This window comes from Bufo bufo, chromosome 6 (genome assembly GCF_905171765.1).
Source record: "Bufo bufo chromosome 6, aBufBuf1.1, whole genome shotgun sequence".
In the NCBI taxonomy this organism is placed as follows: Eukaryota; Metazoa; Chordata; class Amphibia; order Anura; family Bufonidae; genus Bufo; species Bufo bufo.
The window spans coordinates 248,969,032-248,989,764 of record NC_053394.1 but is presented as its reverse complement, the minus strand read 5'-3'; the positions used below and the strand labels follow the sequence as shown (position 1 = coordinate 248,989,764).

Below are 20,733 nucleotides of genomic sequence, written 5' to 3'. Positions count from 1 at the left end.
ATTTTATTAATTTCACATTTGGAGTGTTATTTATTCACCTTGCCATTCAATTCTGGGCCTTTCTACTATCTAATTATCTTGTCCATTAACTTTATTCATTGTATGTACATTTATGCGAGGGCAGCTATCGTTGTACCGCTTGAGCTGTAGTTGACAATTTGGCACTTCCGGGTCTCTTACGTGTGCGCTCCATTGGTCATGTGACCGGCTCCATGAGTTCCACTTTAGAACGCGGCACTCTCTCTTTACTGTTTCGGATGATAAGCGAGTTTTACATGGTTCGCTCTCCCCTCCTGTTCTTTCCTTGTAGACGGATTATATCCTGGATTTACATGTTTTATTGTATTTGTTTATTTCTTTGGGCTTTATATCCCAACAGAAAGTGAAGCAGTGCGTTCCACTGTGGAACGCACGTGCACCGCCTGTATGTGTGGCCACACATAGCCTTCTCCCCAGCTGTTTGTTATTTATTTTATTGGGTTTATATAAAAGGTACCCTGTCAGCACATTACATTCACACCCCTTGAGGAAGCTGTACGCGAAACGCGAGTCGGGGCTGCTGGTATTTATGTGATTATTTATTTATTATCATACTTATCGTTATGTACTCTGAACGTTGCACTTTATATATTTATATGCATTTGGCTTAGTGTAGTCTATTGGTTTGAGGTCAGGATTGTCTTACACTGGCATTTGTTACTTGTCCTAGCTCCTGTTCCCTCTATTACCTATCTATTTATTACATGTTTTGGTATGGTATCCGGGCTATGGTTCCCTATATATCCTGTGAGTTTTTTATCCGCTGATTCATTGTATGTATTGTATTTTTATCTACTCCATTGTCTAAATAAATGTATTTATTATTAGCTGTGCTATGCTTACTTATTGGTGTTGCTCAGTGTTGTGAAGAAACTTTTCGAGTGTACCTAGGACAGTGACCATTTTAATTCTCCTAATGAGTGCTCGCTAGACAAAATGAGCCATTATAATTAATGAAAGGTATTTGGGAATATATTTGAAATACGGTAATATTTAAGTACTTTGATTGTTTTAATTCCTGGAGAACACTTTTAAAGAGGACTTGTTACCACAAAAGGAAGTGCAATCTGCTGGCAGCATGTTCTAGAACAGGAGAGCTGAGCAGATTGACATTTAGTTTTATGGGAACAGATTCAGTAAAACTTGCAATTTATAGAGTTATATCTATGCTTTTCTTGAGCTTAAGACTACCCCTGTGTACAGCTATCAATGACTGAAAGCCATCTCTGTATACACACTTACACAGTGAATGCTATCAATCACTGATGACACCTCCCCATGTACAACTGAAGTCAGAAAAAGCAAAGTCAAATATATTAATTACAAGTTTTGATGAATCTTTTCCTACAAAACTATCTATAAGTCAGCGGAACTCCACCTGCTTTATAACATGATGCCTGCAGAGTGCACATTTTTTTGTGACAGCTTCTCTTTAGGTTTCCTATGGGGTTCGTTTAATCTCTGAAATTCCTAAAGAGCAAAGTAACATCAAGGTTGTAGGTTAAAAGGGTTCTCCGGGAATTAAGAAAATGAAAATATTTAAATATTACTTTATAATAAATATATTCTTAAATACCTTTCATTAGTTATAATGGCTTGTTTTGTCTGAGGAGCAATCATCAGGGGAAACAAAATGGCCACTGTCCCATTAGTTCACACAAAACCTGTCCTGATCACACATGAGGACAAGTAACTTAAAAAGTTCCTTCACAACACTGAGGTAAAGAGCTGCCTCATTCTCCTCTCTGGTCTACTTGTCAGGGATTATGATCCTGAATACAGATTAGAACTTTAGTTGAATCTCTGGAGAATTAAATTCATGAGGAGACATGAAGTACAGAGAGGATGGACAGGACAGACTGTGGTAATGTGTTACAAGGGCTGCCTCATCCGGCACTGATGGGCAGGATTTAGCGCTGCCCTAGCCAGTAAATAAAAGAGCCCGCGCCCTGTGTGATCTAGCGCAGGGCAAGGGAGCACATCGGAGCACAGGATGCTCCGATGCTAGCCTCAGGGGGCTGCCAGGGTGAAAATAAGGGTATGTCCGGGTTCAGCTCTAAACCCGGACAACCCCTTTAAGTTACTCAAAACTGATTTTACAAACTTTGTTAACCCTTTAGGTGTTCCACAAGAATTAGAGGAAAATGGAGATTACATTTCTAAATTTCACTTTTTTGGCAGATTTTCTATTTTTTTCTATTTTTTTCTTTAACACATCGAGGGTTAACACCAAACAAAACTCAATATTTATTACCCTGATTCTGTAGTTTACAGAAACACCCCACATGTGGTCGTAAACTGATGTAAGGGCACACGGCAGGTCATATAGTTTCTGGAATGCAGATTTTGCTGGACTGGTTTTTAGATGTCCAATTTGAAGCCCCCAAATGCACATTACAGTAGAAACTCCCAAAAAGTGACAGCATTTTGGAAACTAAGGGATAAGGTGCCAGTTTTATTGGTACTATTTTGGGCTACATATGATTTTTAAATTGCTCTATATTAGGTTTTTTGTGAGGCAAGGTAACCACAGTTTTTATTTTTTACAACATTCATCTGACAGGGTAGATCATGTGATATTTTTATAGAGCAGGTTGATACAGACGCAATGATATCAAATATGTCTACTTTGTTTGTTTGTTTGTTTCAGTATTACATAATAAAGCATTTTTGAAAAAATATATATTTTTGTGTCTCCATTTTCTGAACGCCTTATTTTTTTTATTTTTCTGCTGATCGTCTTATGCAGGGGCTCGTTTTTTGCAAGAAGAGTTGACTTTTTTATTGGTACCATTTTTGGGTACATATGATTTTTTGATCATTCATTATTGCACCTTATGGGGCAAGGTGACAAAAAAATTTGTAATTTTGGCACAGTTTTTATTTATTTATTTTTACAGCGTTTACCTGAGGGGTTAGGTCATGTGACATTTTTATAGAGCAGATTGTTAAGGACGTGGCAATACCTAAAATGTGTACTTTTTTATTTATTTAAGTTTTAGAAACAAAAAAAAGGATGTTTTAGTGTCTCCATAGTCGAGAGTCATATTTTTTTTTTTTGGGGGGGGGGGGTTGTCTTAGGTAGGGTCTCATTTATTGCGGTATGAGGTGACGGTTTGATTGGTACTATTTTGGGGGGCATATGCCTTTTTGATCACTTTTTGTGATTTAAGGTGACAAAAAAAATTTATTTTTGTACTTACTGTAAAATCCTTCTCGTTTGATGCATTGGGGGACACAGCACCATATGTATATGCCCAGCTGTCACTAGGAGGCTGACACTAGAAAGGAAATTTGTTGGCTCCACCCAGATGGGTTATACCCTCTGCACAGACACTAAATTAACCAGTTGGTCTGAAAGCAGTAGGAGCATCAAAAAAACAGACGAACAATGACGCCAACATGTCCTAAACCAAAAAGAGGACTATTATCTAAGGGTGCCGGGGAACCCGGAAAACCTAAACGAAGAAAAAACAACAAGGGTGGGATCTTTGTCCCCCAATGCTTCCAACGAGAAAAGGATTTTACGGTAAGTACAAAAATCAATTTTTCTCGTGAATGGCATTGGGGGACACAGCACCATGGGACATCCCAGAGCAGTCCGAGGGTGGGAAGAAACAGCCATGCAAAGAACCTAGCACACAGCCGCTTGCAGAACCTTGCGACCCAAACTGGCATCAGCAGAGGCCAAGGAATGGATATGGTAGAACCTGGAAAAGGTGTGAACTGAGGCCCAGGTGGCGGCCTTGCAGACCTGGGAAGCAGAGGCTAGATGCCCATGATGCCCCGACCGCCCTAGTGGAGTGAGCGCTCAACCGGAAGGGAGGCTCACGACTCTTCGCTACATAGGCTTCCTTGACAGCGACCTAATCCAACGGGAGATGGAAGCTTTGGAGGCTTGTAAACCCTTACGTGAGCCCTCAGGGATGACAAAGAGAGAGTCAGACCAATGTAAGGACTCGGTTAACTGGAGATACAGCCGGAGTGCCCGAACCACATGCAGAGGGTGGAGAGACCGCTCTCTGGGGTGAGAAGGGTTGGGGAAGAATAAAGGCAGGACAATTTTCTCATTAATGTGGAAGGAAAAAACCACCTTGGAAAGAAAGTAAGGAACTGGGCGCAGATCAACCTTGTCCTGGTGAAAAAACAAAAAGGGGGACTGACAAGAGAGCGCCGCCAGCTCGGAGACTCTGCAAATGGAATTAATCGCGACTAAAAATGCAACTTTAAAGGAGACATAAGAAAGGGAGACCTCCTTCAAGGGCTCAAAGGGAGAGGACTGAAGGGCATCTAGGACCAAAGCCAGAGAACGGAAGGGAGGGACGCAATGCGCCACCCCCTGGAGGAAAGTCTTAACCTGGGAACGAGGAGCCAAGGGCCTTTGGAAAAGGACAGACAAGGCCGAGACCTGACCCTTAAGGGAGACCAGGCGGAAACCCTTCACAAGGCCGGCCTGAAGAAAGGCAAGAATCCTAAGGACGGAAAAAAGGAGAGAGTGAACCTCGCCAGATTCACACCAAGCAAAATAAGCCTTCCAGGTACGGTGGTAAATCCAGGCCGACTGGGGTTTACATGCATGAAGCATAGTCTGGATGACAGACACAGAGAAACCGCGGAACCTCAAGACCGTGGCCTCAACAGCCACGCCGTTAAATGAAACTGAGGTAAACTCGGGTGGAATAGTGGACCTTGTGAAAGGAGGTCAGGACACAGAGGTAGCCCCCAAGGGGCGTTGGCGAGCAGGAAGACGAGGTCTGCGTACCACGCCCTGCAGGGCCAGTCCGGATCTACCAATATCTCCGGGACCCGATTCATCTTGAGGCGCTTGAGTACCTGAGGAAGAAGCGGAAGGGGAGGAAAGAGATATAGGAGACTGAATTGGGTCCATGGGAGCACCAAGGTGTCTACTGCCAGAGCTTGAGTATCTCGAGACCTGGCGACGTAAAGCAGAAGCTTGTGGTTCAGACGGGAGGCGAAGAGATCCATGTCTGGAGTTCCCCAATGCTGACAGAATTGTAGAAACACCTCTGGATGGAGAAACCACTCGCCCGGGTCGAGGCACTGGCGAGTGAGGAAGTCGGCTGCCCAATTGTTGACTCCAGGGATGTAGACATCGGAGAGAGCGGGAACGTGTCCCTCTGCCCACCGCAGGATCCGAGAGGCTTCCTTCAGGACTGCCGCACTTCTGGTGCCCCCCTGGTGGTTTAAATAAGCCACCGCCGTGAAGTTGTCCATCTGAATCCGGACAGGAAGACCACGGAGGAGAAGAGTCCAACAGTACAGGGCTAGGTAAATAGCCCTGAGCTCCAGAATATTGATCTGTAGGGAGCTCTCCCGTATCGACCACTGACCCTGGGCTGTGAAAGACCCGAAGACTGCCCCCAAAACTGCCAGGCTGGCATCTGTGGAGATCACCTGCCAACGGGGGGGGGGGGATCTGCTGAGGGAGATGGTTAGCGGGTTCAGCCACCAGCGCAAGTCCCAGCGGACCTGAGGGGACAGGAGGATCGGGCGAGACTTGTTGGATTGAGAGCTGAAGGGACCAGGTGTGGAATTGGGGTTAGGAATTGCCTTGAAGATGGCAACCATCCGACCCAGGACGCGCATGCACACCCTGATAAACAGAAAAAACAGCTTGCGAAATCGAGCCAACACCTGACTAGAGAGCCACAACCTTGTCCTGAGGAAGGAACACTCGGCCAAGGCGAGTGTCGAGGACCATGCCTAGGAATTCCATCCTCTGGCTGGGAACAAGGGAGGACTTTGAGTAGTTCACCAGCCAGCCGAACTGAGACAGCACAGACAAGGTGATGTGGAGGCTGGACAGGTTGTCCTCCCGGGACGGTGCCTTCACCAGAAGATTGTCCAGGTAGGGTATTATGGAAACTCCCCTGGCACAGAGAAGTGCGACAAGGGGAGCCAACACCTTGGTAAAGACCCTCGGGGCAGACGCCAGGCCGAAGGGTAACGCCATGAATTGAAAATGCAGAGAACCTACCGCAAAGTGAAGGTACCTCCGATATGACTAAGCTACGGGGACATGCAAGTAGGCGTTTCGGATGTCGATGGACGACAGAAACTCGCCCACCTCGAGGGAAGTAATCACCAACCTGAGGGACTACATGTGAAAGTGGCGGACACGGACAAAATAATTGAATGCCTTAAAATCCAAAATGGGGCGAAGAGAACCGTCCTTCTTGGGAACGGTGAAAAGGTTCGAGTAAAACCCCTGAAAGCGTTTCGCGGTCAGGACGGGAACAATCATTACGTGCACGTGAAGTGAATGAATGGCCTAAAAAAAAGCAGCCGCCCAGGAGGGGGACCTGCAAAGAAAAAAAAAGGGGGGGTCAGTTAGCACATTCCAATGCACAGGTGCACGTTGCTGTGGCTGAAAACACAAGGTAACAAATACAATGCAACAGCTCTCTGCCACCCAAATAAAGTACAAAAAAGTATTCTAATGCTAATGCTATGCTTATTATGTAAATTAGAGATGCTTGGCAAATACATTTTGTACAAAATTATTTGGACCCATCTGCCACACGTCAAGGGAGGGGGACCTTGGCGGTAACGACTGGAAGAACCAACCCGTGGGAAGGGCGGAGAATTCTATCTTGTATCCGGAGGACACAACCCAGGCGTCATCCACGCTCGCGCTCCATTGCTCCTGAAAGTAGAGCAACCGACCCCCGACTCGAGGGGGCAACTCGAGCGGGGGAAACCCGTCATGCAGATAACTGTTTTGAAGACTGGGGTTTGGAAGGCTTAGGGCGGGCATGCCACGAGGGCTTGGCCTTGAAGGAAGGCCGAACCGTCTTTTTATCCTGACAGGAAGCGGAATCCCGAAAGCGCTGAGATCGCGATGCAGACATAGGACGGCAGCGGTGGGGACGGTTCTGGGGTAGGAGAGAACTTTTCCCAACCGTGGCCTCAGAAATAAGCTCCTCCAAGCGTTTCCCGAAAAGCTTACCACCCAGGAAAAGGAGAGATATGAGCGCATTTTTGGAGGCGGCATCCGCTGCCCAGGCATGAAGCCAAACAGAGCGGCGGATGGCCACCGAGTTGGCAGCCAACCTGTTAGAGCGGCTTGCCGATTTCAGGGAAGCATCACAAAGGTACCTGGATGCCTGGAGAAGATGAGAAGCAAGGATATGGAGCTCCCCCTGAGTGGAATCCTGGGGTAAAGACCGAACAAGCTGTTTGGCCCATACCAGACAGGCCTTAACCACCCATGACGCAGCAAAGGAGGGACAGATAGTGGAATCCGCTGTGACAAATGCAGACTTAGACAATGAGCCAATCTTCCTGTCCAATGGATCAGACAAGGAGGCCGCGTCGGCCAAAATAAGGGTGGTAGCCTTAGCAAGTCGGGCCACTTGTGGGTCTACCTGAGAAGGGACAGATCACATCGAAATGGGCTCCTCTGAAAAGGGAAAAAAGGCGTCCAAGCTCTTAGCGGGCTGAAGACGCCTACCCAGGTGACGCCACTTCTTGGCCAGGAGTGCATCCAGATCCGCGTGGTTAGGGAAAACCAAAGCTGGGCGCCTGGAACGGCGGAATGATACGGATTCCTGAGCCGAAGAGGAGGGTTCTTCCTGCACGTAGAGAGCATCCCTAACTGCCCTGATGAGATCCGGAATCAGAGTCAAAGGTGTCCCCTGAGGTGGCGGAAGGCGGCAGTGGAGGATTCGTCACCAGCCTCAGACATGTCCTGGGAGAGACCCGAGGATGCAGAGCGGGACATGGTGTCTGAACGTGCCCTATCCACTGAGGAGTCCCTGGGAGGAACAGAGGTGGCTGCAATTTGGGCAGGCATGCGGTCCAGTGACTCAACCATGGATTGGGAGAGTCGGGCCAGGTTACATATGGTGAAGAAAAAGCCGGGGCCTTGATTAATGGCGCGGCCGGGAAAGGAGCGCCGTCGGTGGGGAGGAACCGTGGGAGACCGGGGGCCCTCCGGAACGAAAAGAAAAACAGGAGAGGGGGGAGCCTGGGGAGAAGCGATGCTCAGGGACGGAAAAAATGGGGCAAACAGAGCACCAGGGGCCCGAGGAAGGAAAGATGCGGCCTAGAAGCCGGGGAGTAAAGTAAAAAGAGGGCCTGAACTAATAAAGAGGGGGTGAACAAGGCCCCCCCAAGTGGCGAGTAGACTCCCCCCAGGAGAAACCGGGGGGGAAAAGGGGACAGGGGAACCTGACAGGCCCCCCGAATAAGGACTCCCACCCACCTCCAGACCAGAGGAGGGGAACTAATCCTAAACCCCATGGAACAGGATGGTAGTCACAGCAGCATATCCAGTGCGTCATTTATTGGAAGCCTTGAGTGCACACACAAACAAAGTGCAACATTTCGGCTACGCAGTAGCCTTTGTCAAGTATACAAAAGGTAAAAACTGGCAATGTTAAATACAAATATGTGACCCCTCCCACCAAAAGTTGGAGCCAATCATTAAAAAGCTCAGCCCACTCAATATATCAGTGCAATTAACATCACAGGATATTATACATGTCGGTTCAAGTTTGTAGTCTACATGATTGTCTGTCCTTAAAGTTTGATCTATGTGGGAGAAACAACCATGGCGATTAGGGAGTGTATTAACAAACACAAAAGCACCATTAGGAAAAAAATGATGGACAAACCGGTGGCTAAGCATTTTGTTGACTGTGGACACTCTGTCAGCCAATTGAGATTCAGGGTCATTGACTCTGTTGACGTCCCCAAGAGGGGTGGTGATAGGGAGCGCATGTTGAGGAAAAAAGAGCTGAAATGGATCTTTACATTACAATCACTACAACCCCAGGGACTCAACATTGAATTTAATGTAAACAGTATAGATAGATAGGTAGGGTTCTATTCATGTCTGACTCAGTATAGACAATGGTTTTAATGGTAGAGTATGGTTTATTTATATGATTTCGTTTTGTTCACCAAGTTCACATGTCTATTCACACTACACATCTGTGTTGTGTATCTGATACATTGTTTCGTCCGGTTCCGTTGTATTTAAAGGGAACCTGTCACCAGTTTTATGGTGTCCTAACTAAGGGCAACATAAATAAGTGATTGATTCACTTTCTTTAATTGACCCAGTCAATCTGCCAACATCTTGCATTGAAAAGCTCCAGCTGATAATGATGAGTCATGAATATTTATGAGCTCCTGACTCTCCCTGCCCACCTGCTGCTGATTGACAGTTATTTTCCATATGAATCAGCAGCAGGTGGGCAGGGGAGTGGCTATAGCTCTGAATTAAATATACGCTGGACTCAATGACATCACGCCGGACTCCAATCAGCTCATTAGCATGCGGCATGCGGCATCTTTGTGTGTATGTTATGAGATAACCATCTGTCACACCAGTAAGTGAATACATCTAAGGTACTTTTTAGTAGTTAATGATTGTATATAATTAGTTAGATTATAATCAAATATCCACATGACAGGTTCCCTTTAAATACTTTCTTTCCCATATCCATCATATTTAAATGGCCATGTTCTATATTTGTCCGACCTCATGAAAGGTCTATTTAGATAAAGTAGATACTTTGCTTTGTCCTGGGGTGGTTGTCTATATGGGAGACATGTGTTTGTCCCCATTGACACACACATGTCGAACAGTTAGGTCTGGTGATAGGACCTTCTAGTTGGCTGCATTTTTATGTGGGCAAAGGACCTTGCGCTCAACACGTGACCATCATGTGACTCGATGACACATTATGCACGTGACTGACGGCTTTGCGTCACGGCGCTAGCGCGATGACATAATAGACATGTGCACTGTGATCGGCCAGACGCCGAGTTGGATGGGAATATATCTAGCGTGACTGGACGATACATATATGTTTCAGGTACAGATTTATTTCATTATATGTTGCAAATGGCCTGATTATAGAACAGGCTGTTTATAATTGCACTGATATATTGAGTGGGCTGAGCTTTTTAATGATTGGCTCCAACTTTTAATGGGAGGGGTCACATATTTGTATTTAACATTGCCAGTTTTTTCCTTTTGTATACTTGACAAAGGCTACTGCGTAGCCGAAACATTGTACTTTGTTTGTGTGTGCACTCAAGGCTTCCAATAAATGACGTACTGGATATGCTGCTGTGACTACCATCCTTCATTGCTGTTCCTGGACTGCTGTGGATCTGCGGTCCCATTGCGGTTGTTGCATTCCGGTTTTGGTCTAAAGGTCCGGTTGTTCTACTATCTATTACAGGCGCCACAGGGTCACTCCTTCGGCAAACTCGTCACGGGTGTGGAATTACCGGCGTGCCATTGCGGATGCAGCATGGGGGACTGGGGAATCGGCGAGGTACTCAGGGTACTCGCCCACAGAGGGTGCATCTAAAGTGGATATCCATGATGGAGGAAATATTTATTTTTATTTTTTTACTTGAAAAATGTTTTACTTTTTATTTTAAGCTTTATTTCTCTTCCACTCTGGGACTTCAACTTTTGGTGGTCTGATCCCCTCTGCAATGCATTACAATACTCTGTATTGTAATGCATTGCCTGTAATACACTAGCCTGAGGCTGGATCTCCTGGGCACCCGCAGAAGGCAGGTCCCAATGCCGTGCAAGGTATTGGGCAGCCTCTGCTCAGCATCGGCCTGCCTTCTCACCCATTGAATCCCCGCCACAGCAGTGCGGGGACCCAATGGGCTGCCTCACCCACAGCAAATCCCTTCTATGTCACGGTCCGGGACTGCCGGACCCCTGCAGTGATCGGGTGTGCACCGCTCAGATGCCCGCTCTATTACCATGATGTACTATTACGTCAAGATGCGGGAAGTCACCGACTTCCATGACGTAATAGTACGTCATATGTCAGGAAGGGGTTAAGTATTTTCATTTTTTTTTATTCCTGGAGAATCCCTTTAACTAATGAACCTTTCTGTAAAAATAGCAGTTATAGCGGGTTTACTTAACATATAATACAGGTCATCAGGTGTGTCATGCTAAAACATGAAAGTACTTTTAACTTTATTATTGTACCTTATGAGTATCTGCCGAGATGCTTGTCACTCCTTTGACCCTAAAGTCAACTGGCAGAAGAGGAAAACCAGCTTTCTCCATGAATACAATAAGAAATCCAGCCAAACAGGCATCCACGTGAAAAGGGATGTTGAATTTTAGGGCCAGCTAAAGTTATTAAAAAAAAAATATATATATATTAAAATTAGAACAATAGAACAAACTGAACATTTGATATAAAAGCCATTAAAACACAAGTTTATATATAGTTGTTAACTCTTTTATGACCGGGCCAATTTTTGCTTTTGTTTTTTTCCTTTCTACCTTCCAAATGTCATGCTTTTTAACTTTTCATTCACATAGCCATATGAGGGCTTATATTTTGCAGGACAAGTTTCAATTTTAAAGGTGCCATTTAATACACCATATATTGTATTGGAAAACAGAAAAAAAAAATTGTGCGATGAAATTGAAGAAAAAATAAAATGAAATAATTCCATACATTTTTTTTTTGTTTGTTTGGCGATACCAAATTTGTATAGTGTTTATTATGTTTTACTAGTTTAAAAACATGAAAACCTTTGAAAAATATAAATTCTTTGCATAGCCATTTTCTGACACTCATAGCTAATTTTATTTGTCTACAGAACTGTGTGAGGGCTTATTTTTTGTAGGGTGAACCATATATTTTATTGGTTCCATTTTGTGGTACTTACTACTTTTTGATCCCTTTTATAAAACATTTTGGGGGTTCACGCTCATGAAAAATATTTCAATAGGTCGGACATTTCAAAACTTTTTTATTTTGTTTATTTTTTATATGTAAAATCAGGAAAGGGGTTATGTCACGGATGCTGTAGGGGAGAACACTAAAAGACAACAAGACGGAAGGGAAAAGACACTAGGCCTCACCGCTAGGGAAGGAAAAGGGTCACCACCTATGAAACCCTGCTCCTGGCCCTAACTCCTATCCGCATGGGCACCTCTCGATGGTAGAGATACCCATACACAGGAACCTAGAAAACCCTGGTGGCCCTCAGATGTCCTAGACTTATGGCGGGGCAGAGATAACCCGCTCCTTCCCTGGTGAAGGAACCAGCATCTCACTGAGACCTAGTAAACAACAGAGGGGGGGAGGAATACAAAACACAACAAGCGGAACACTTAACTTCTAAGGATGATGGATGATGGATGATCAGGACTTCAACTAGAACCACACTCCAGATCTTCCAACACCAAATGAAGCCATCCAGAACAAGGAGTGATGGGTGGAGTCAAACTAAATAGGGGAAGGTAAAGGTCACATGATCCACACCTGAACAGGAGGTGTGGACATACAAGCAACACACAGACAAAGTGAAACCAAAAGATGCTGTCAGATCACTAATGAGCAGATAATCTTTCAGATCTTCTCAAACCTGTCACCGGTGTGACAGTACCCCCCCCCTTCTACGGGTGACCTCAGGGCACCCAGGACCAACCTTATCAGGATAAGCTCTGTGGAATGCTCTCACCAGACGACTAGCATTAACATCGGTCGCTGGAACCCACATACTCTCCTCTGGTCCGTACCCTCTCCAATGAACGAGATACTGGAGGGATCTCCGGAAAACTCGGGAGTCCACAGTCCTGCTGATCTGAAATTCCAAATTGCCGTCCACCATGACAGGAGCGGGAGGCAAGGAGGACGACTCAACAGGTTCAACACATTTCTTTAACAGCGATTTATGAAATACGTTATGGATTTTTAATGCCTGAGGAAGTTCAAGACGGAAGGCTACAGGGTTAACAATGGCAATGATCTTATGTGGACCAATAAATCTTGGTCCCAACTTCCAAGAAGGTACCTTAAGTTTAATGTTTCTTGTAGACAGCCACACAGAATCACCCACTCTCAGGTCCGGACCACTCAAATGTCTCCTGTCAGCCGCACGCTTATACCTGTTGCCCAGCTTGCTAAAACGGTCCACTACCACCAGAATCACACAGTCTTCCCAGAGGAACGAGGCAGGTCCGTAATGAAGTCCATGGACAGATGCGTCCAGGGACGGGAAGGAATGGGTAACGAGAGGAGAGAACCCGATGGCCGTGAATGAGGGACCTTGGCACGAGCGCAGGTCTCGCAGGCTGCCACAAAACCCTCAACCGTCTTACGAAGAGCCGGCCACCAGAATCTCCGAGCAATAAGATCCACTGTGGCTCTACTCCCCGGGGTCCCAGCAAGGACAGTATCGTGGTGCTCCTTAAAAACCTTGTGTCGTAAAGCGAGAGGCACAAACAACCTCCCAGGAGGACAAAGATCAGGAGCCTCTGCCTGGGCTGCCTGAACCTCTGCCTCTAAATCAGGATAAAGAGCAGAGACGACCACACCTTCAGCCAAAATGGGACCCGGGTCTTCAAAGTTCCCCCCTCCCGGAAAACAACTGTCACGGATGCTGTAGGGGAGAACACTAAAAGACAACAAGACGGAAGGGAAAGGACACTAGGCCTCACCGCTAGGGAAGGAAAAGGGTCACCACCTATGCAACCCTGCTCCTGGCCCTAACTCCTATCCACATGGGCAACTCTCGATGGTAGAGATGCCCATACACAGGAACCTAGAAAACCCTGGTGGCCCTCAGATGCCCTAGACTTATGACAGGGCAGAGACAACCCGCTCCTTCCCTGGTGAAGAAACCAGCGTCTCACTGAGACCTAGTAAACAACAGAGGGGGGGGAGGAATACAAAACACAACAAGCAGAACACTTAACTTCTAAGGATGATGGATGATGGATGATCAGGACTTCAACTAGAACCACACTCCAGCTCTTCCAACACCAAATGAAGCTATCCAGAGCAAGGAGTGATGGGTGGAGTCAAACTAAATAGGGGAAGGTAAAGGTCACATGATCCACACCTGAACAAGAGGTGTGGACATACAAGCAACACACAGACAAAGTGAAACCAAAAGATGCTGTCAGATCACTAATGAGCAGATAATCTTTCAGATCTTCTCAAACCTGTCACCGGTGTGACAGGTTAACATTGAATTTTTAATACATTCGTGGTTTTGTAAGAGGCAGCCCGGAATCAAACAGCAGCATTTCCAGCACTTATATCTATGCAGACTGTCATGTTTCCCTCCGGCCACCAGAGGCCACTGTGACTAAACAGGAACCTGAGTTGTGCTGGCCAGAGGCTAAGAAAGAGTTAAGAAGTTTTTCCCGGGCTGTTCCAGAAGTTGCTGAGATAACAGAGAGAGATGGACTGCTGAGAGATAACAGTAAAAGACTGTAGCAGCAGGAGGCTATATTAGCTGAGATTTTCCTGACAGCTGTGGAGCTGCACACAGAGGACTTCACTGTGTGTTCCAGAAGAAGTGGGACCGTGTGTAGAGACCAGCCGGATCCTTTATGCCAGAGGTGGAGAGCTGCATCTGTTGTGACCAGAGAGAAAGACAGACAAGCAAGCGACCGGACCTGGATCCAGACTGCATCTTATAGGATCCAAGAGAATCTGCAGAACTGTGAGTGGCACCGGTGCTTTTCTGTGATAGGTTATAGAGTCAGGGACTTAGTCAGTGCGCTGTAGCAGCGCCCCCTGGGTAGCAGGGCTATATAGGGAATAAGTGTTGAGAGTAGCCTGCAAGCTGACTGTTTGCTGTTTAGCTTATTCTGTGTCTATGCAAAATCTCATTACCACTGTTGTTGTTTTATGTTCACCTGTTCATACAATTCCTGTCATTGACCCATTGTGCCTCTGGTGCGGTGGTACTGTATTGTTACTCAGCTTTTCCGGCAGTTTCATTTTGCTCCTTAATAAAGCCGGCTTTTGCTTCAGTCTCCTTGTCCGCTGTACTGTACTTGAATCCTGCCTTGCGGTCTCTCCCTCTGACCGCTACAGTTTCATATTTTTTTTGGTCATTTTTTTTAGTTCTCTCATGGGATTTGTACGTGCAATCTTCTGATCGCTGTACCATTGACTGCTACAGAATAGTATTGTACAATATGGCTTTTATGACAGCTTAGTATTCAGCTTGCTGTGACAGCGCTGGGAGTTTTCACAAGGCCCCAGGCTGTCATAGTAACCAATTGTTACCCTGCCTTTTCACCATGCAGGCTCCTAATGGTGCACAGAAGGAGCCCTTATTCCCTCTGTCTAACCCCAGACACTGCAGTCAATACTGACGGCAACATCTAAGGGACTAAATGCCTAGTCACTGCCAGCAGGTGTCTGCTGTATTCTACAGATGGCACCCACCATGTATGGAGCGAGCCCATCGTGCAAGCTCAAGCATTTTGGGCTTAATACTGTAATTCTGCCATTTGCCTTTGGAAATAGCTGAAGACTAGGGTTGAGCGAACCCAAACTGTAAAGTTCAGGTTCGTACCAAACTTTACAATTTTTGACCCCGGACCCGAACATTTCAGTAAAAGTTTGGGTTCGAGTTCGGTGTTCGGCGATTTAAAGGCGCTTTTTGAAAGGCTGCAGGCAGCCAATCAACAAACGTTTAACTCGTGTGCCCTTAGAAGCCATAACAGCCATGCCTACTAATGGCATGCTGTGATTGGCCATTGCAGCATGTGACCCAGCCTCTATATAAGCTGGAGTCAAGTAGCGCCGCACGTCACTCAGCTCTTACTAGTGTAGGGATAGGACATATAAAAAATTTTTTTCTGTAAAGTACCCCTGTGCACCATATGTGAGTGTAATCATTTCAGTAAATCCATCTGTTAGATTCTGGAGGGGGAAATAATAAAAATTTTTGCCAGAAAGTACCTTTGCGGCCTGCACTGCAAATCTGATAGTGAAACAGAATCAGTGAATACAACTGGGACATTGTGGGTACAAAAAATTTTTTTTTTGGGTCATAAAGTACCTTTGCGGCCTGCACTGCAAATCTGATAGTAAAATAAAATCAGTAAATCCATCTGTTTTACTGTGGGTGAAAAAAAATCATATTTTTTTCCCATAAAGTACCTGTGCTGCATTTCTGACAGTCCAATACAATCGTTAAATACTGCTGTTATATTGTGGTTTTAAAAAAATACCCATATTGTACTAGATACTACATTTGCGGCCTTTGCTTCATTTCTGACAGTCCAATACAACCGTTAAATACTGCTGTTATATTGTGGTTTTAAAAATACACCCTTTTTATGCTGGATACTACATTTGCGGCATTTTCTGCATATCTGACAGTCCAATACAACCAGTCAATACTGATGTTACAATGTTGATTGACAAATAAAAAAATTTTGTGACCGTAAAGTAATTGTATAAAATTCGCCTGTTACACTATTGTGTGACCTCAAGAAATTTTTTCTCTTTATGACACCCGCACTGCCTTACTGTCAGTGAACTTAATTGTTGACTATTGGCGGTTACATTGTCGCCTGACATAAACAATCTGTTAGTTTGGTGTGTGAACGCAAAGAATGAGGAGAGCGTCAAATAAGGGACGTGGCTCTGGTCGTGGTGCTGCTTGTGTTGGTGGAGCTCCTGTTGCAGGGAGAGGACGTGGTCGATCTGTGCCATCTACACGCACAAGTGAAACACGTTCCTCAGGTGCGAGTAGGCGGCAGAACCTTCAGCGTGGCAGAATGCGGCTCTACGAATGGTGAGGCCAGAGCAAGTACAGGTGATAGTAGATTGGGTCGCAGACAGTGCCTCCAGTTCCTTCACATTATCTCCCACCCAGTCCCTTGCTGAAATATCAGAGTTGGCACCTGCAGCCCATGGCCATCAGTCTTTCACCTCACCCCCTTGCAAATCAGCCAAGCAGTCTGAGCCCCAAGTCATGCAGCAGTCTCTTCTGCTTTTTGATGACTCTGCTAGCAGGGTTTCCAAGGGCCATCCACATAGCCCTGCCCCGGAAGTGGAAGAGATTGAGTGCACCGATGACCAACCACTATTGTTATAGATTAAGTACATGGGAGGACCACCGCAGCACGTCTCGGATGATGACAAAACACAGGTGCCAACTGCTGTGGCTTTCTGCAGTGTGCAGACCGACAAGGAGGGCAGGAGTGAAGACTGGGTGGAAGATGATGTCCTCAACCCCACATGGAATCAAGTTCATGCGAGTGACCTGTCCCCTAGACAGTACTGCAATCAGAGCCTGAAGCGAGGCATAAATGTTCTAAACCTGCATGACCAGGCATCTAAGTGCAAAGCACGAGCTGCAGTGGAGTAGACATCTCAAAAACAAAAGGTCTCTGGCTCCTCCTGCTGCAGTCTCGGCCTCTTCATCCACCTCTGGAATGACAGTGGCACCTGCCACCCCGCAAACAGGGGATGTGCCAGCAACGCCACCACCTGGGTCACGAAGCATCTCCACAATGTCCCATGGAAGCGTTCAGCTGTCTATCTCCCAAACACTGGAGCGAAAGAGGAAGTACCCCCTTACCCACCCGCGATCCCTGGCCCCGAATGCCAGCATTTCAAAATTCCTGGCCTTTAAAATGCTGTCATTTAGTCTGGTGGAGACGGAGTTTTAAAAACCTTATAGCGCTGGCTGTCGCACAGTACGTCATTCCCAGCCGCCACTATTTTTTCAGGCAAGCCATCCCTTCCCTGCACAACCAAGTGGCGGACAAAATCAAGTGTGCACTGCACAACGCCATCTGTGGCAAGGTCCACCTAACTACGCATTTGTGGACCAGTAAGCACGGTCAGGGACGTTATATCTCCCTAACAGAACACTGGGTAAATGCAGTGGAGGCTGGGCCTAAGGCGGATAGCAGTTTGGCGCATGTCCTTCCACCACCGAGGATTGCAGGGCGTTTCTCTTTGCCTCCTGTTGCAGCGTAACTTCGGCCTTCCCGCTCACCGCCTCATATGCGACGTGCCCACAAGGTGGAACTCCACCTTGCACATGCTGGCCAGACTGTGCGAGCAGCAGCAGGCGATAGTGGAGTTTCAACTGCAGCACGCACGGGTGAGTCGCTCTGCGGAACAGCACCACTTCACCACTAATGAGTGGGCCTCCATGCGAGACCTGTGTGCCTTGTTGTGCTGTTTCGAGTACTCCACCAACATGGCCAGTGCCTATGACGCCGTTCTCAGTGTTACTATGCCACTTCTATGCCTCCTTGAAAAAAATCTTCGGGCGATGATGGAAGAGGATGTGGCACAGGAGGAGGAGGAAGAGGGATCATTTACAAATGTGGAAAAGCTTTCTCAGCATGCCACAACAATTAGCACCACCAGCTGATATGGAACATCTTAGCAGGAGGCAGCATTTCAGCAACATGGTGGAGCGCTATGTGTGCACACGCTACACGTACTGACTGATGGGTCTGCCCCCTTCAACTTCTGGGTCTCCAAATTGGTCGCATGGCCTGAGCTTGCCCTTTAAGCCTTGGAGGTTCTTGCCTGCCCTGCAGCCAGTCTATTGTCTGAATGTTTGTTTAGCATGGCACAGCCAATGTGGACAAGCTCACGTTCATTAAAATGAACCAGGCAGGGATCCCACAGGACTTGTCTGTACCTTTTGCAGAATAGACATGTATACCGGCCTCACCCAGCCATTGTTGTACGCTGAAGGGATATATGTGACTCCATTTTGTCTGTTCTAACAATAAGTATTGTGATAGCATCTTGTTCATGCACTGTTTCAAGTTCCCCCACTGGAATTTGTGTTTCTTTCCCTGTCCTTGGACAGTTTCTTGAAATTCCTAAATTTTAGTGAAGACAGTCACGCTTTACAAGGTCATTCCGGCTTAATGTTTACCGGCCTATATGTGTCTACATATGATTGGTTAATGCTGTTACTATGTAAATTATACTCTCTGCCTAATAAAAGGCTGAACTGATGGACAATAAAATCTGAGTGAATTTGAACAGACCCATGTTTGTGTTGTATCTGAAAAGTTCATTCTCCTGGCGCCAAATAAGACTTAACCCAAGCTGACCACCGAAGTCCGGTACTAGGGATATCTAGCAAGGGTCCAATTTTCTTACAGTTTTGGGGGCTCGTGTCCGGGATCGATAGGGTCATCCTCGGGTCCGGTGAGAAAGACATCGATTTTGTCCTCCGTCTGATCCGAGGCCACTGGCCACGTCTCGACCCAAGTAAGTTGAATCATCTACTTAAGACTTCGGGAGGTCACTGTGTCAGGGACACAGGAGACAAGGCTCAGGGAGCCAAAGGTGATTAAAAGGGGACTCCGGGAGTCCACATCACCACAGATAGATAAAAGTGCACTTAAAACTAAAAAATACAGTTCAGGGGACAGAAGGTTACAAGCTTGGATTAACTCTTCTATATGCAGGGCTTTTTTTCTCAGGCCCCTGGCCACGCCCCTACCCACCCCTAGGACCGCCCCCTAAAACCGCCCCTTTAGAGAACAGGGATACACTGTGCCACACAATACTGTATATTGTGTGGCACAGTGTAGAGGTATACTGTGTGGCACAGTGTAGAGGTATACTGTACATTGTGGGGCACAGTGTAACGGTATACTGTATATTGTGTGGCACAGTGTAACGGTATACTGTATATTGTGTGGCACCGTGTATGCTATATGTCTATAACAAACATATTTCACATGAAAACTTACTGTTACTTGGCTTGGCCCTTGGGGATCTCGGACACCACTTCAACACTTTGGCCGGGGGCTCGGCGGAGCTGATGTTGTGTTTTATCCTAATGAGAGAGATTTCATAATAAGGATTTGGAGAAGGGGCTGAGGGGCCACAGAGCAGGGAGAGGCTGGTGCTGGTGCTGCTACTAGGGGGGGTCATACCATGGGGGAGTAATAAAGCCCACCATAATGCCCCCCAGTAGAAAAAATTCTCCTTATACACTGCGTGCAGAAATATTAGGCAAATGAGTATTTTGACCACATCATCCTCTTTATGCATGTTGTCTTACTCCAAGCTGTATAGGCTCGAAAGCCTACTACCAATTAAGCATATTAGGTGATGTGCATCTCTGTAATGAGAAGGGGTGTGGTCTAATGACATCAACACCCTATATTAGGTGTGCATAATTATTAGGCAACTTCCTTTCCTTTGGCAAAATGGGTCAAAAGAAGGACTTGACAGGCTCAGAAAAGTCAAAAATAGTGAGATATCTTGCAGAGGGATGCAGCACTCTTAAAATTGCAAAGCTTCTGAAGCGTGATCATCGAACAATCAAGCGTTTCATTCAAAATAGTCAACAGGGTCGCAAGAAGCGTGTGGAAAAACCAAGGTGCAAAATAACTGCCCATGAACTGAGAAAAGTCAAGCGTGCAGCTGCCAAGATGCCACTTGCCACCAGTTTGGCCATATTTCAGAGCTGCAACATCACTGGAGTGCCCAAAAGCACAAGGTGTGCAATACTCAGAGACATGGCCAAGGTAAGAAAGGCTGAAAGACGACCACCACTGAACAAGACACACAAGCTGAAACGTCAAGACTGGGCCAAGAAATATCTCAAGACTGATTTTTCTAAGGTTTTATGGACTGATGAAATGAGAGTGAGTCTTGATGGGCCAGATGGATGGGCCTGTGGCTGGATTGGTAAAGGGCAGAGAGCTCCAGTCCGACTCAGACGCCAGCAAGGTGGAGATGGAGTACTGGTTTGTGCTGGTATCATCAAAGATGAGCTTGTGGGGCCTTTTCGGGTTGAGGATGGAGTCAAGCTCAACTCCCAGTCCTACTGCCAGTTTCTGGAAGACACCTTCTTCAAGCAGTGGTACAGGAAGAAGTCTGCATCCTTCAAGAAAAACATGATTTTCATGCAGGA

The 20,733-nt window shown here is 46.3% G+C and overlaps 1 protein-coding gene across 2 annotated transcripts in view; it reads right to left on the bottom strand.

The window, feature by feature from the left end:
* The window catches only part of LOC121004076 (sphingosine-1-phosphate lyase 1-like), a 247,803-nt gene that overhangs the window by 24,560 nt on the left and 202,510 nt on the right, over positions 1–20,733 (bottom strand). The window contains exon 11 of one of the 2 annotated variants that reach the window (XM_040436155.1): positions 11,039–11,185. The exons of the other annotated variant lie outside the window; for it this stretch is intronic. Within the exon in view, the coding sequence (XP_040292089.1) occupies positions 11,039–11,185 (147 nt within the window). The remainder of the gene's footprint in view (positions 1–11,038; positions 11,186–20,733) is intronic. 2 annotated transcript variants of the gene reach the window in all.